Here is a 13,656-nt window from a genome sequence, read left to right as displayed (position 1 = left end):
AAATGTTGAAAAATGGGATTTCCTTCTTCGAGGGAAAAAATTAATTAAAAATCACTGGGCTCTGTAACAGATAATCTGTTTCATGTCTTAAAAAATAGACATGGAAGAGAAGAAAATTGCCAAGAAGAGTTCTGCCATATCACAGTGTCATTATTAAATTTGTAATGAGGCAGCAATTCTTTCTAGCCAAGCGTGAAGTCGCACGACAAGAATTAGCTCACACCGCAGCAGTGAGCAGTCTCCTCTGGCAAATATCCATGGCAGCACCGAGAGTGGCGTGATGAAAGCTCCCGGATAGTCTCTTGTCTATGAACACTTGTGGACATTGATGCCACAGGCTTTATACACCTGAGAGATGTACTTTGGCAGACACGTTAGTAAGCAGTCATATAAGCTTATTAAGGAAACAGAATTAAAATGGTTAACAAAAGCAAGTTCTCAGGTGTTGTTTTCAGTAATATTCAGGCTGTTCTTGGACACCTGAGGATGGAGAGAAGATGCATTTTGTTCTTCAACCTGAACTTAAAGGATGCATGTGTTGTGCCTCTCCTAAATATCTCTTAGAGCAGCTCTTGTAGATTAAGATACCACTACAGTGAGGGAATAAAGTACTTTGATATAAAACTGCTGCTTTTTTAAACCCTGAGCACTGGAGAGATTTAAGGACCACTGGGTCTGTTCTCAGGAGTCTAAATAAGTGCTTGTGCGGGTACTCTTTCTTACCCTCACCGCTCCAGTCACCGTTACGGGCTTGCCTTATAAATTGTTTTCAAGCTCTTACCACAGATTTATTCTGAGCAGGATTTTAAGTACTGAGAGAGAAAAATTCATGTGCATGAGCTGTAGAGGTTATGGTAATCTCTCTCCCTTAGCTTGTTTCTATTCTGGACAGTCAAGTTTCGTAAAATTGGTTTTTCTGTAGAGAAAAACTGTAGTAAAGGGAGCAAATGGTAGATGTGCAAGGTACGGAGTGTATTTATTGTCAGAGCAGCCCTTGACATCTCCCTGGCATTATATAGGCAGAGCAGATCATAGAATCTTGTTGCATGTTCTCACATATAGAAAAAATAAATATACCTTAGATAGGATTATAGGGCTATGCTTTTAAATAGTTTGTTTGGTTTTTTTTTTGTCGTCACCTTTTATGCAGTGCTTCTGAATAAGGAAAGCAAAATGAACTGTTCCAGCCCAAGCACAAAGACGTCTGCAATTTATTTCCTGTCGACTGCTGCCACTTATCAATGGGTAATGTGATTTATTTCTGGCTGACGGCCAGCCATGCTAATTAACACAACAGCACTTCTGCTGAGACCCACTGTGCCCTCTTCTTTGCTTTTCTCCTCTCTGTCTCATGAGAGGGAGTTTCAATGCCTTAAGCAACTGTTTCTTATCCCTGCCTTCCCAAAAAGCTGTGGCTCAGGATTCATCTAACCGCTCTTTCCAGCCCTGTGGTTGGTTCTTGCCTCTACTGCACCCACTGGCAAAGACCGCCCCTCTGTTGGCAGTTTTCGCCTCTGCTCGTGCTTCTTGAATATTTGTTGTGTTTTCTGATGCCGATGACCTGGTGCAAACCTGCACCTGAGGATGTAGAGCCGACCTGGCCAGTCGTGGTAGTGTTTTCAGTGCTGAGTTGGCATCTCCTGATTTATTTTAGGGAAAATAGCCTAATACCCATGGAATTCCTTATTTCCTAGAGCAAAAGAGAATTAGCTGTAAGTTCTACTCAGCTCGTTTTATGTGGGCTACGCTTCTTTGTCACTGTAAAAGAATCATCGTTGCTAGAGCACATGCAACTGAATAGTAAGGACCACATTGCTTAACTCAACTGCTTCTTCTCTCCTTCCTCCCGTGCTGTCGCTCTTGATCTGTCCTGATAATCTGTCGTGTCTTGGAAGCAGTTTAAACTACAAATACAGGCATGTGTAGTTTTTCCTTTAGGTAGTGAGTGTGTTAGGGGAGATTATTGCTTTCATTGTGTACACAGAGGTGAGCGCAGGGAAGTCTTTCTCTGTGTCCTCCACACTTGTCTAGTAGTAATCTTGCTGGAATTTACAATCAGAAATTACAGTGAGAGCTTTTCTTTGTTGAAAATATTTGTCACTACATGTGTTGTTTGTTGTTGTTTTAAGACAGCCTGGAGAGAAAGCCGGTTCTGGCATATTGCAAGGTGGAATAGCGGTGTGTGATGTTTTTCTGCAGTCAAATGTGCTGATAATGCAGATAATGGCTGGGCAGAAGTAATCCCTAAATCAAACAGTAATAAGAAAAAAATGTGCTGCTGGAGGAGCTGCTGTTGCTCAGGTGTCATACTGACCTGTCACAAGGTAGTACCCCCATCCACCCTGGTCTTTCCTTCGCTTTCCTTCTAAGCACTTAATAGAAACTTCTTTCATTGTAGGATGCTTAGACTGACCACTTGGAAGAACATTTTTTCTCTGTTCGCCAGGGCCTTCTGGTGCTGTACCTGCTGCAGCCTTCTCCCGATACCACTCTTCAGTGCAAATATTGTTATTGAACAGATGGTTTGATTGAAATTCCGCCTTTCTTGCTGATTGTATTCAAGCGTTTGTGCCAATCGCTTCTGCGAATGACCCTTCTTTACCCATCTGTCAGGAGCTGGGCAGCTGTATTTCGTAGATGCAGGAGTGTCTTCTTTCCACACACTATCTGTTGCTATTGTGAATCCAGTTATTGCTGTAGTTTGGTTCACCAGAGGGAAGTTCCTCAAGACAGTCCCTCCCTCTGTGGGGCAGACAGGCAGAAAAGCCTCTTTGTGTCACCTGATGAACACATGGGGAGGGGAAAGGCTGAACACTGTGCTACAGAAAGGTGGTTGTGAAGTAGAGAGGAAATATGGCAAAAGATGGACTGTAAGAAGCCCTTCAAAAATAGCGCCTTTTATTACATCTGACTGATCAAAAACAATCACGGAGCCCTCTTTCCTTAAAAGAAGCACACAAATACATATATAATCTTTGCCCTTTTCAGGATGTTTTACGCCTAATTTTGTTTTCAAGCCTGTAGTTTCTGTGTGCCAAAGTCAATTAATTTAATCATTTGTAACAGAAGACAACACAGAGCCTGTGTATTCAAGTAAAATACTGAGCTGTTACATACCTTTTGCTGCCATTAAATTCAATTTGTTTGATCATAAAATTACTACCTTGTTAAATCTTGACAGCTACCGGTGAACCAGAGGCTCTTGGAGCAGTATTAGAGGACACGAAGACAGCCTGCAAAGTCCCTTTTTTCTACTGGCCTTTCCTACTCATTTTTGTTCAGTAACAGAGCCTTTGTTCACCAAGATTAATGACTCTGCAGAACTTTTGCAGGGGTCCCCTTCCCCCTTTGAAGGAAAGAGAAAAAACAGGTTATTAATCTACCGCACAGGGAGCCGAGATGGAAGATAAGGACATAAAGGGTTGTATTTTCTGGGAGCTGCACGAGAGATTGCTGGGCTCAGATCCACAGTAACAAAAGTAGGATTTGAGGCGCGTAGTTCCTTGCTTTGCACTCTGACAGGATACCTCCTAAATATCCAGCCTGGAATTGGAGGTACCAATATATTTGCTGAAGTGGCTTGCAGAATTGCTCTGGAGTGTATTGTCACCTTCAAGAGGTAGAAACAGAGTTATGTTTCACCTGGTATGGTACTTCGAGGGCCTGTTGTAAATGCCTTTTACTGAAAGATATTTTCTTTCTTTGCTGAATCAGCTGGCTGAACTGCAGTGATTTTCATGCCCTGATGGGTTTTTTCTTGCTAGAAATGGGATAAAAAGCTTGGCTTGTTCATTCTGCCCTGGCTGGGTACAGTTAGTTAACAGAGAAGCGTTTGGCCCAATGTAGGCTGTGCTTTAGCAGCACAACAGGATGAATTTGAAATGATGCATCCTGCTGTCAATACAGCTTCATCATTTGACGTATCTGTGCTGCGACTACAGAGGATGCTCCCTTCACTTGAAAAGGTAACAAAAAGCTCAAAAGGCCGGTGGTGTTTGCTGTGAAGGGCACAGTCAGGCTTTGCTCTGTGGGGAATCCCTTCTAATGTATGCACTGATTAAGTCAGTTTAATGGCCAGTTTCAAATCCAGTACTATTTTTTTTAAGGCTGTGGCTCTGTGCAGGCTGGTTGACAGTGGTTTCCTGCAGTTCTGCAGCCTTCAGCATTTGATGTTGACTGCTGAAGCCCTGGCAGCTTTCACAGGTTCAGTTCTCAAACCAGAAGCATCATTTTGAGGAGGTAGATCATCACCTCCTTAGTACACTTGGACAGGTAAAGCACAGCTTTGGTGCACCTGCATGCTTTGCACGTCCACCGGTGGAGATAGTGGCTCCTGCTGCTGCAAAGATAGACATTATATGGTAATAAATGCTATAATTAAAGCCGTGATCAAGCTTAGGTTAAATTAATCCCTTACCTCTCTTTTGCCTAGCAGCTGTTTAATCAAACATGCTGGGTTTGATATCTGTTCTGAACTCATTTTTGGGGAGGATGTTTGAAATTTGCCACTTGGCAGGTGAGGAGATGTTTGTTTAAAGAGGGAGAAAAAAACAGCAGGAGGTTCCCAACTGTTTTTATGGCTGCAGGGAACTGCTGGTGTGTGCTGTTCATCAACCTTACACACCATTTGGTGTTGAAAAAACTTGCAGCAAAAGAAAATGGAAGAAAATAGCCCCTTTCTCATTCAATGATCATCTCCCTTGGGTACCCTTTCCAAGCTCTTTGCAGGAAAGGCCTGTGTGTGAGGGGTTTGTCTGTTGCCTGATGGCATCAGCGGGATCAGCCATGGATCAGCAGCTTGGCCATTTCTTGGCTGGCGCAGTTGAGCCATTGTGGCATCAGCTCCTTTTCAGGCTTTAAGACCAGAGCGTACGGTGCTAAATGCTAGAGAAGTGGGTAAGAAATGCTGATCCCAATGACAAGAAGTTTGCAGTCTGGAGAGACAGAGGATGGTGCAAGTGCGGAAGATAGAGGCGTCATGCTTGAGATCTCCGTAGTCATCTGCAGAAACAGAAATTGAGTGTAAGTCTTGAAGGTTTTTGTATTTCTTCTCTTTTTTCACTCCCCTCCTGCCCTAAGCTGCCAATGAGGAAAGAAAATCCCTGTTCTGTGCAAAGATCCAGTGTGTTTTCATACCATTTATTTGCATGACCCCTGTTTTTGTCCCTTTTTCATAACAGTGTGGTGCAGGCTTTTGTTCTTCACAAGGAAGGTGCTTTTTTTTTGCTCCCTGTGTGATTAGGCGCAAGAACCATGCTGTAAGGTGCTGATGCTTAAAGTTTATGTGAGTTCAAGGGGAGACTGGACAGATTCACAGAGGAGAAAGCCGTGAGACTTATTGAATGCAGAAGCACGACTTCTGACTTAGGAAGTCACTGAACTGTAAACTGCAGGGAGGATATTTTTGGAAGAATTATCACTTTCTATATTTGTTTTCTCAGTTGCCTGAGTTTGGCTGTTCTCAAAGGCAAGCTTCTGGGCTGGATGGATTTTGGCTCTCACTGCATGCAGGGATGTTAAAATTGCAACCCCTTCCCGTCTGGTAATTGTTTTTACTATTAGTAGTTGACTGCGTCCTTTAATAGATGGGCTCAAGTGTATGAAGGTTCAACATAGATGAGCCTCAGTGTATAAAGTTCAACAAGGCCAAGTGCGAGGTCCTACACCTGGGTCGGGGCAATCCACAGTTTCAATACAGGATGGGGAATGACACGATTGAGAGCAGCCCTGCAGAGAAGGACTTGGGGTGCTGGTCGATGAGAAGCTCAACATGAGCCGGCAACGTGCACTCGCAGCCCAGAAGGCCAACCGTGTCCTGGGCTGCATCAAAAGCAGCGTGGCCAGCAGGACGAGGGGATTCTGCCCCTCTGTTCCTCTCTTGTGAAACCTCACCTGGAGTATTGTGTCCAGTTCTGGAATCCTCCACATAAGAGGGCTATGGAACTGTTGGAACGGGTCCAGAGGAGGCCACAGAGATGATCTGAGGGCTGGAGCACTTCTGCTATGAGGACAGGCTGAGAGAGAGTTGGGGTTGTTCAGCCTGGAGAAGAGAAGGCTCCAGGGAGACCTTATAACAGCCTTCCAGTACCTGAAAGGGTCCCACAAGAGAGCTGAGGTGGGACTTTTTACAAGGGCATGGGGTGATAGGACGAGGGGAAATGGCTTTAAACTGGAGAAGGGAAAATTTAGACTAGACATTAGGAAGAAATTCTTCACAAAGAGGGTGGTGAGGCCCTGGCTCAGATTGCCCAAGGGAGTTGTGGCTGCCCCATCCCTGGAGGCGTTCAAGGCCAGGTTGGATGGGGCATTGAGCCCTGGATCCTGTGGGAGATGTCCCTGCCCATGGCAGGGGAGCTGGAGCTGGGTGATATTTAAGGTCCCTTCCAACCCAAACCATCCTATGATTCTACAAATGGCTGCAAAGAAAGTTCAAGCTGGTTTGCGTGGCATTTCCCTGCTCCTGTCACATTGGTGGTGATTACAGAAACTATTTTAAAATGATACGTTGAGGAAAAATGAACTGTGCAAAAATGACTCGCTGTACCACTTTCACATCTCTCATTTCTTAGCCCCCACAATGCAGTTTGAGGAGCAGGGGTAGTTGTCAATAGTTAGGTTTTAGGTCTAAATAAAGATGTCTGTATGCTGATTGAAACCGTGGTTAGAACCAATGATTGTAAAACATTGCTTTAGTCAATCAACCCTGTTTGCTCCCTGCATTCCATTCTTTGGAGCCCTTTCACAGTGACTGCGTTTGTCTGTACAAAAGACAGGAGAAAGCTTACAGCAGCACCAAAGTAATTTAAGAATATCTTAGAATATCATGGTCTTCCCATCCCTGAAATAGCTTAGGACCACTGGGAAATTTTATTTGTAGACTTGATTTTTACAAGGCTGGTTTAACCGGTGGAAGACTTCACAGTTAGAAAATGTGTAAAAGCATCAGACTAATGAACCATGAGAGCAGTATCTTGTTTTAGTGTGTGTAACTTGAATTCCCTAGTTGGAAGTAGGGGAAAAATAGTTCCCGATTCCTGAAACAGTGTGCTCATCTTAATGTGTTGTTAATCAAGCCATACGCTCTGCTTTAACAGCTCTGTTCTGTCCTAGAAGCGTAGGGCTGAAACTCTTTCTGCTTAGCCGAGTTTCTGTTTTGTTTTTGGAAACCGAGCCCTTCCTATGTTGTTGTGCCTGTGAGCCTACTGGAATAAGCCCATTAAAAGTCCCCTTTCAGAGAGTTTTGTTATATGCAAGCATATATCATATTTGAAAATATACTCAGCGGCAGCAACAGCTCCCTGTTGCAAAAGATAAAACGTCAAGTCTAAACCCGAGTGGACATTAAGAATCTTTTATGTGTCTCTGAATTACTTTCATCTCTTCATCGCTCCATTAATGGATATCCCCACAGAGCACGTAGTGCGCTCTCAGCTCCCCTTACGTTTCGGTTCATTCTGCCAATTGCCTGGCATTGTCAACTAATTGGAGTGGAAATGATAAATGAAAGTGGAGTTATCAAGCTGCCAAGTCTCCTCACTTGGCAGCTGGTGGGTGATGCTGGTAATTGTTACCAAAACTGTAATTGCTCTGCGCTCTGCCTACAATTTCAACAAAGCAGCCCGGTATTCCTCCTGCGAGACATCCGATACCTGCCTTTCCTTGGTTTGTCTCTGGCTGAGGACGATTTGTGAAGTCGATCCAATGCAAAGTTGTATTCAGCCTGGAGAAGAGAGGGCTGTGGGGAGACCATAAAGCAGCCTCCCAAGTACTGAAAGGGGCTCCAGGCAAGATGGAGAGGGGCTCTTGTTCAGGGAGGGCAGGGGTAGGATAAGGGGGAATGGTTTGAAGATGAAAGAGGGGAGATTGAGATGAGATCTTGGGAAGAAATGCTTTGCTGTGAGGGTGGGGAGGCCCTGGCCCAGGTTGCCCAGAGAAGCCTTGGCTGCCCCATCCCTGGAGGGGTTCCAGGCCAGGTTGGATGGGGCTTGGAGCCCCTGATCCAGTGGGAGGTGTCCCTGCCCATGGCAGGGGGTGGCACTGGATGGGTTTTAAGATCCCTTCCAAAACAAACCATTTCATGATTCTATGATTAAATTTTTCCCTCCCAGTGAAGGAAAAAAAACTGAACTGGGAGATGGTAGCTTGGAGACTGAGCAGTCCCTTTGAAAGGTCAACGCATTGAGTTTTACTGGTTTCCCATTAAAGCAGGAAAGTTAATTAGTAGGGGATATGACAAGCAATTACAACCGCTTTGTTTTCAGCATGACCGTAAACATTACAAGCTTGATTCCTGGCTGAGATTAAGGCATCAGCTGTAGACTGCTGGGTTTGGCCTGGTTAATAACTGCAGTGGTGCTACTAGTCAGGTGACCCTGTACGAGTCCGGTGTGTGATAGGGGACAGGCCAGAATCCAGTGACACGCTATGGCGTGGCTGAATGTTTTCATAAAGCGGTAAGAAATGGACAGGAGTGGCTGGGACACGAACCAGCTGTTGTGTGCTGCTTATTTCTACAGTCACTGCACCAGAATAGAGTACGGATTGGTATCCAGGGTGATGATATCCCACGTTAAGTGGCATCTGATCCAGTTACTGAGGCTTTTTACATATTAATAGCACACTCAGATTATTTTTGATTTGTTGGGTGGTATTTTTTACTGAGGAGGAGCAGGTGCAGCTGTGTGATGTTATGATAACCAGTCGAAAAAGCCACTGTCAAAGGGATTTAGGTCTTTCTGAGCTCCAGTGTATAGGACAGTGTGGCAACAGCAAACCACGAGTGCTTCTGGCAGCTCAGGGCTCAACCTCTGCACTGTGGCTGCTCTCAGTCTCTTTTGCTTCTTCCTTTGCTTTTACTGCCGTTTGCTTTCTTGCCCCCTTCTAGTCGGAGCCTTTTCCTAGCGTGCAGCTCTTTCCCTCTCTCCCTCTCTCCTGCCTTTTCCTAACTCTTCATCAGTATTCTCCAAACCCAGCACATGTTTGCACTGTGCTGCCGTGTCTTGGGTTTTATTTTATTTCATCTTGTGCCTGGGTGCCTGCAAGCTCAAAAGGTTTGCGAGCAGATCTTGCTTTTTTGGTCCCTTTTCTGCAAACCAATCAAATAATGTGGATATCTCTTCTTGCAGCGTGACATTTTAAAATGCAATTGAATTAGGTATCATTTCTTCGTTTGATGTAGGGAAATCCAGAGAATTAATAAATTATAATGGCACTAGTTGGCGCTTAAGGAGTGCTTTCCATCTTCAAAGTGCTCTATGCTCAGTGCTTCATTATTTATACTGTTAATTATATTAGTACTTGTAAGGAAAAAGCTCCTTAAATTGTCGTTGATAAAAGTACACTCCTAACAGGATAGGCATTCAGAGCTTAAAGTGTAGCAGATAATTTGTCCACTGAGGCATAGTGCCTTGGAGAAGATGTAAAGGCAGATTTACAGCAGTGTCTATGGAAAAGTCTTGCTTTATGTTTTAAACAGCAATACCTGGGAGCTTTGAAGTGTCTTTGTGAGTGCTAGATGTGTACTGGCAAAGCCTTACAACGTGCAGGACATCTGGGTGGGATTTCTGTAACTACCTGCTGGCAGAGATGGAGTCTAGGGTTCCATTCAGCAGCCACGGCCGTGTGTATCCAAGAGGGGAACTGGCAGAAATTACCATCTCACTTTGTTACTACCTTGCCTGGATGCAAGATGGATCAAAGATAAACTGGAGTCTCCGTCCCTGGAGGGGTTCAAAAACATGTGGCTGTGGCATTCGGGGACACGGTTTAGCAGGCACGGTTGGGCTGACGGTTGGACCGGGTGAGCTGAGAGGGCTTTTCCAATCTTAATTATTCTAGGATTCTAAGAGAGAGCCTCTACCAGTGCTGTCTTTCAGGCTCGCAGATGTGGTGCAACCTTGTAAGACACCTCAGAATTGCCTCTCCTCGTGGTTTGCACAGGCTGCGTTGTCATGCATTCCATCAAGTTTCAGGAGCACACAGCACCCAGAAGAGCCTGAGAAAGTGGAGAGATACTTCCAAGTTTTTTCTCCCATTAAGCAATCTAATGGGCCTTTAAGGCACATTTCAGTGTTTTATCATTATACTTAACGGTTTTAGCAGTTAGTCTTAAATGTGTTCTTAGTAGTAAACTGTTCATCATAGAATCATATCTTAATTTGCCTAAGTCATCCTTTACACTATGAGTAAATTGACTCACTGTAGTAAATCACTGCACCGTGTAAACAAGTAGCAAAGTCTGGTCTGTTTTCAAATCAATTAAAAATGAGGTTTAAGGGCTTGGATAGCGCTGTCTGTGCTACATAGGAAAATTTCCTGCATGGCATAAATTTAGCCGAGTGCACACGCGGTGGTTGCCTAATGGAAAAGAGTTGTTCAGATGAGAAACGGATCTTCCTCTTTCCATTTTCTTTTGGTGGGTTTATCTGAAAGCTTTTAGAAACAGATAATTAAATATGAATGTAGTGATTGTATCATTCAGAAAACTTTGGAGTTACTGGTTGGTTTTTTAACCTGGCAGAGAAAGGATACTTGGTGTGAGTGAAGCGACAGGTGCCCAGTGTGGAGTGCAGGCAGCAGCATCTTTGTAGGAAGGATGTGGCAGATGGAGAAGCGTAACAGGCAGAATTGGCTGCTTCTCTGGGATGCTGCTGGTGCTGTTTGATGTCAGGACAGCTGGAAGTGAGCATTTAGGAGTAAAGAGAAGGGAAAGTTTGTTTTCCGAGTATCCTACCGTAAGTAATTTGTCCGAAGTGGCTGCTCAGACCTTGGAGAAGCCAGAGGGTGGGAGAGAGGGAAGGAGAAATCTGGCAAGTGTCCAAGCAACTGGATGAGAGCCTGAACTGCCTTATGCAAGCGTGGTGGCGGCGTGGGATCATGCCCTCAGCGTGGAGGCAATGGAAAGGGGTCAAGCAGGGGTGGTGAAAACCCTTGCGAATCAGCTGTGGGTGTTCCAGTTGGCTGCGCTGATGGAGCGGTGATGACAGCCATTTCCAAACCTACTGGCCTGTCTGCTTTGTCAGAGATCTCTCCATGGTGTCCTGGAATTCCCCAGGGCACTGTGTGCTGTCTGGCAGTGGGTTAGCCTGGAAGGCAGCTCTGCTGCCTCTGCATGAGCTGTGATCGCAGCAGGAGCTGCAGTTTGGACAGTCTGAACTTGGTCATAGGGAAGTTTCCCATAACATAATCACCTTGAGGTTATTGGAAGTTAAGTCTTATCATTTATCTTGCTATTGGAATTGATTATTTTCTGTGCGTGTCCTCGTCTTACAATTGTTGTGCCCGAGTAGCATGTGTGAGGGAGGGGTGAGCTCTCCCAGACTTTACTCTCCCAGACTGTCTACGGAGCAGTTTGAGCCATTTACTGTTGTGAAAAATATCGCATGCCTTGTGCTCTGTGGGTCTAATGTAAAACTTGTGTTTGTTTGCAGAATAACACAGTTTGGAAGCCAGATTCTTGCCAAGAATGCCATTGCCATAACAATGTTGTCAGCTGTGAACCTGCTGTTTGTGAACACCCTCAGTGCAACTTTCAGAAGGTAAGAGACTGCGACTGCCCAACACCAGTCAACCCATTCTCTGTGGTGGGGGGAATGTCAGGTCATGCTGGAGTTCTCCTGCCTTAAATCCCTGGAACAGTTAGATGTCAAAATGCTTTTTTGGGTGCACCACGCAGTGTATTACACACTAAGGAATGGTGGGAGCGACTGGGAGGATTGATCCTGCAGTGCCTGTGGAAGCAAAACTCCTCTTGTATTAAGAGGGGCACAATAAGAGGACTCAGTCTGACGTTCTAGGAGGAGCTGGCACAGGTGAGCTGCTCGCTTGTCTTGCACGCTGCAGTGACAGCCGCCCTGTCACCCTTTTGTGCTCAGCTGCTTCCCTTCAGCTCCCTGGGAACACAAGAGTCTGATTCGCAGCAGGATTTGGGGAAAACATGGGAGAGCAGTGAAATCCTCTTTCTCCTCCCAGAGTGCGTGTTACTGTTCAGGGTCAGGCGTGGTCTCTGTGCCCTTTCCCTTCTCATTGATGCAGCCCTGGGCAAGACACACAGGCAAAACCCAGCTTGTGAAGCCTTTGTCTCCTTTGCCATGCTGCAGCCAGGGGCATGGTGTGGGAACTGCTTGCAGACTGCTGGTGCTCCAGGAGCGATCAGATTCCCAAAGAGAGCTCAGCTTCCAGACACTCGTCACTTGAACGTGGTGCTGGGTCTTTCTCCGACAGACAGATGGACGTTTTCCACTCTGATGAACAACAACAGATCCGAGATTGTCTGTCTTTCAGCTGCTTCTGCCTTGTGATGGTTGTTGAGCTTTCATTGTCTCCTGTTTATCTTTCTCTGTCTCAGCCTTCATTAATGGTTATAGCTAATTGGCCGTGGAATTGGTCTTGCATTAGCATCTGGATTACTGGGGTAGCACACATCAATGACAATGAAAACTGGTGTTTTAAAGAGGCACTGCCAATATAATTACATGGCTTTATGAAGCAGGTTAAAATGTTTTCCAATATGACAACATTAAGGAAGAAATAATTTTGATACTTACTGATTTTCCCCATTATTGTCAGTGTGTATTGATTAAAGCAAGGCTGAAACATTAGGAATTTTTCTGCTAAGGAGGAGAGAAATGAAAAAAAGAGTGCTGTCATGGCACACCTAATGATGAGTGGGCAGGATAAGATGTTGTTCCTTTTAAAAAATGGGATAAATGAGAAGGTGGCAGCTTTAAAGCCCATAAAGGGAAAGAAATTTACAGTGTGAAATGAATCTATGTGACTCTGGTATAGGTAATCTTCAAGACTAAGAGTTTAAGTGTTCCGTAAAGATCTGGCCACTTCAGATTTGAAAAGGATCATCAGGGATCTCAGATGAAAAAATCCAATCATCCTTCCAGCATAAGCCAACCACTGATCAACAAGGTCATAAATCACCGTCCCCTCTCTAGGGTTTATTTTTTATCTGCTAATTATGGGATTTATGCTAAAATTGATGAAGTTGTTTGTGGCAACAAGGCATAAACAAAAGCAGGCAGCCTCTGCGAAGAGCATCCCCAGTCCTGTTCTAAACATGGGTATGGAAAACCTATCAGATATTTTGAGTAGGTGGAAAATCAGTGAATGTTGTTTCTGTGTGTGAACCAAAACAAACCAAAAACCAGGATGGCTTTCTCTTCAGCAGAATGAGAAGGTTTAATGATTTAAGCTAAATGAAATATTGAATTTTGTTTCCCACCTCCTAAAACCCACGACGTTGAAGGAAACCTTGGAGAGAGAAATAATTTTAAGTTTGCAAAATGAAAAAGTTTCTTTTAGAAAACAGAAAGAGAACACGTGATATTTCAAATTATTCTGTTTGCTTTTGTCGTACAGATAAAGAGGTGGAAGGTAAGACAATTTTTTTGGCATTGCACAGTCATCTTTTTTAATGCTAACTAAGGAAGTAATGTTTCTGAGCAGACAGAAGGCTGTGCCCTTCCAAAGGGGAAAGGATGGAGCATGTCTCCTGGGAAACACCTCTGTGATGTTTTGAAGATGGGGACCTCATGAATAAATTTTTTTTGTACTTTTCACCACTGGAGCCTGACATGTTCTCCTCCGGTTTGAGTTTTCTTTTGCCGTTTCCCTCTCCAGCTGCTGTGCTCACATCAGTAGAGTCAT

The 13,656-nt window shown here is 44.5% G+C and overlaps 1 protein-coding gene across 7 annotated transcripts in view; it reads left to right on the top strand.

The window, feature by feature from the left end:
* FRAS1 (Fraser extracellular matrix complex subunit 1) overlaps positions 1–13,656 on the top strand; it is a 163,518-nt gene that overhangs the window by 47,425 nt on the left and 102,437 nt on the right. For all 7 annotated transcript variants that reach the window (XM_054064301.1, XM_054064300.1, XM_054064303.1 and 4 more), the window contains one exon: positions 11,430–11,537. In XM_054064301.1, the coding sequence (XP_053920276.1) occupies positions 11,430–11,537 (108 nt within the window). The remainder of the gene's footprint in view (positions 1–11,429; positions 11,538–13,656) is intronic.

This window comes from Cuculus canorus, chromosome 4 (genome assembly GCF_017976375.1).
Source record: "Cuculus canorus isolate bCucCan1 chromosome 4, bCucCan1.pri, whole genome shotgun sequence".
In the NCBI taxonomy this organism is placed as follows: Eukaryota; Metazoa; Chordata; class Aves; order Cuculiformes; family Cuculidae; genus Cuculus; species Cuculus canorus.
Note: the sequence above shows the minus strand (reverse complement) of the source record. Positions and strands in the feature narration are given on the sequence as shown.